Consider the following 3,434-nt stretch of genomic DNA (forward strand, 5'->3'; position numbering starts at 1 on the left):
ACCCCATGCTGGAGTTGCAGCGCTGGAGAGCCTTCTCAGAATCACCCTGTACTTCATGCTGGGTTTGTCTGTGTCCCACCACCCTGCTGCCACATGCCTGCATTTCATGCCCCTTGTCTTCCGTGTGTGTCCTTGCCACCATTTGAGCCCTCTGAGCAGTACTTGGCCCACGGGAACATTACCTGGGGGCTTTAGCATGAAGTATGCTGCAGACACACCAGCATAGCATGTGAAGGGACGGCCGTAATCTTCCATTTTCACTTCTAAAAAGGTTATGCCAACTGTGTAAACAGCATGTTCCTTAAAAGCAACGTGGGTTCTGTGAAAGAGGAGTCGATCATTAGTACCTGAGTCATATCTTCCCCGATGTGTTTCATGACCCCTCGTCTGGAGAACCAGGTTCTTTCCTAGAGACACTCCAGCCGCTGTGCACCTACAAATACTCCCCGAGTAGTTCAGTGAGGTGTGTGCATGGTGTAGTTCTAAACTTGCATTCTCTTGGAGACAGTGTGACAAGGAAGTGTGGTTCTGTTCACTGTAGACTCCCATCTTCCCCCCTAAAGGACTTCCCCTCTCCCTCTCCACTTACCCTAACTTATCTACACTGCAAGGCCCAACACACGTCCCTGCCTTCTGACCTCATGAGTCTTGTTCCACATCATGCGATTCATACCATCGTAAATGGGGCTCATGCCCTCAGTCAGCTAATGACCATGCACTGCTCCCCAAGGGTCCCTGTATTGCCACGTGTTTCCTGCTTAAGGCTGAAGGCCTCTGGTCCATCACGTGCCTGGGAATGAGACTGGTTTTCAGTAGCAGCTGACAGAAATGGATCTCATTCCAGCAGGCCACGCCTCCCGTCCACCTCATCTGGAACGAGGGCGCAGGAGAGTGACAATCTTTGAAGTTGCTCGCCCACACATAGCACTGAGATCTTCGAGAGACAAAGCAAAAGGAGCGACGAGAAGGCAGGAACCTCCTCAGGCAGCAGTACTAACCCAATCACTGAACTGGAGAAAGTGTCGCTGGCTCGCAGAGAAGCCAGGACAACAAAACACCTACTCGTTTCCTTCTTGGACCCGCTTGGACTCTTGGTAGTACACATCCACCCAAGTGTTGCCGACCCTCCAGATGCGCAGGTTGGTGTTGTCCCTCGAGTCTGTGATGTTGCAGTTCACAGTAAGGGTGGAGCCTGAAACCGCAGTCACAAACACTCCATAAAAATTCTACCCTAAGTGATCTGCTTAACAAATACGCCCTGTTTTTGAGCCTTGACTACCTTCTCATCACCAAAAACACACTCCTGTGGTCAGTGCTGATCTGCTTTACTGGGCAGAGGTCACAAGGGACACGGGAGCTTGTGTCTTCACTGTTTTTCATCTATAGAGCCATCTATATTTTTTATGCTAGTCTAATTTTTTTATCTTTTGTGACTTCTTCCACTGATTTTATTTTCGAAAGTACATCATTTTGGCATTAGATTAAAAAAAATTGTCTTTATTTTTTAATGTCACTTCTGTGGTTTATAAACTAGTGGCCTGGTGCATGGATTCATGCACATTGAAAAGAAATTAATTAGAAGAAATATTTTAATATTGCTACTCGCCCTTTCTCTATAATAGAAGTGTCAGAGATTAAAGAAAATTTGTAAAATCTATATGAAAATGATATATAAATTGATTAATAAATAAACAATAACAACATGATATAACAACAACAAAGACATGATCTAAAAACAACAAAAACATGATATAAAAACAATGACTGATAAAGTGATTAAACTTCTTCTAATATCTCCCTGTACACCACATTAAGAGTAAAAACACTTTCAGAGTGCTTGACTAATTTCCCTTGTGATGAAGTATTTACAACTTTAACTTTAACATCACATGCTCTTCGAATTCAAGAGAAAGCAATATATAACTGACCATGTCTGAAAATAGGTTCAGGTAGGAATATTCCTACTCTGTCTAAAGTTTCTCCTGTGATTTATTAATAGTCATCACAAATGCTAGCATCATGGAAAACTGTCTTCGAATTGATTTAAATGGGAGGCCAGTATCAGACTGGGACAAATATCACGCATGCGCAAGTCAACATTTATTTTTAAACTAGAGGCCCGATGCCCGAAATTCATGCAAGGGGCTTGGGCCTTGCAGCCACGGAGGCTTGCCTCAGCCCTTGCAGCCCTGGCTTCGTCCGGAAGGTTGTCAGGAAGGATGTCCAGCTGTCCGGTCTAATTAGCATATTACACTTCTATTATTATAGATTGCCAGTGTGCATCTTATGTACCAGCCGGTCAGTCGGTCGGACGGATGGTCAGTTACTTAGCCTTTTATATATATAGATATTTCTTTAATTCATCAAAAATATATTTTTGTGTCTGTTATAAGATAAAGAATAAACTACATAGTCTTCAAATTTAACAAGTTATATTAACTTCACATATATACTATATTTCTCTTTCCCTACACATTTTTAAATGCCCCAAATCTGTTTTACTAAATTCCTATATATTCCAGCATCTGCTTATTGTTTTATGTTACTTTAACCTATTTGTATGCTAATATCAATATGTATTTATTATAACTTTATAATATACTTTAATATATAGTAAATTTCTTCTATTCAATTATTTCTTTGCTGACTCTCGCCAGCATTTTTTGACCTGACTTTAGAAAAGCTTTGTCAAGTTTCAGGACATTCAGTGGCATTTAATTGGTGAGATATTAAACATGTACATTAATCTGAGAGAAATAACCTACTTCTGATACTGAGTGTCCCATTTGGAAACATGCTAAGGAATCACAAAGACTTGTCTTTTTTAATGTCCTTGCTTAAATGTTGCAAATTTTTTTTTTTAATGTAGGCAGGTCTTTCAAATTTCCTGTTCTTTTTATTTCTTAATATTTTGCTATTTTGTTGCAATTTTGAATGCCATTTCTCTAATTACATAATATATGATTATTTCAGGCATATAAAAATGCTATTAGCTTTGAAAGTTTATTTTATATTGGAATTCCTTACAGAAGAATTGCTAGTTATCATAGTTTTTTTAGAGAATTTTCTTATAATTTCCAAGTAGATATCCATAGGTCATTTAAAATAATTATATGTTTACCCCCTTCCTCTTTCAGAGCAGTTTACATCTCTTTTCTCTTTAGTGTCTAAACACTTTGGCTAGAATTTTCAAAGACAAGAAGTGGGGGAAAGTTAATTAAGAGAGTCAATAACAGATATACTCATCTTTTTCTGGGTGTTTGTGAAATCCACTGGCGAAGTCACATGGTGGTATGAAGACAAATATCCTGTTATGAGCTTTATTATTTTCCTTGGAAGTTTTCAAGACCTTTATTAAAATACTTATTAGGACCAACGTCTTTTTAAAAGATTTATCTCCTTTCCACTTATTGCTTGAAAAGCTTTCTCATTTC

The 3,434-nt window shown here is 39.2% G+C and overlaps 1 protein-coding gene across 4 annotated transcripts in view; it reads right to left on the minus strand.

The window, feature by feature from the left end:
• IL1RL2 (interleukin 1 receptor like 2) overlaps positions 1-3,434 on the minus strand; it is a 25,355-nt gene that overhangs the window by 489 nt on the left and 21,432 nt on the right. For 2 of the 4 annotated variants that reach the window (XM_023743985.1, XM_014468007.2), the window contains exons 7-9: positions 1,063-1,192; positions 791-934; positions 2-319 (exon numbers count right to left, since the gene is read on the minus strand). In XM_023743985.1, coding sequence (XP_023599753.1) covers positions 2-319; positions 791-934; positions 1,063-1,192 — 592 coding nt within the window. Of the gene's footprint in view, position 1; positions 320-790; positions 935-1,062; positions 1,193-3,434 lie in introns of those variants that run through there. The other 2 variants (XM_014468002.2, XM_014468010.2) reach the window with 2 other exon arrangements.

This window comes from Myotis lucifugus, unplaced genomic scaffold (assembly GCF_000147115.1).
Source record: "Myotis lucifugus unplaced genomic scaffold, Myoluc2.0 scaffold_422, whole genome shotgun sequence".
In the NCBI taxonomy this organism is placed as follows: domain Eukaryota; kingdom Metazoa; phylum Chordata; class Mammalia; order Chiroptera; family Vespertilionidae; genus Myotis; species Myotis lucifugus.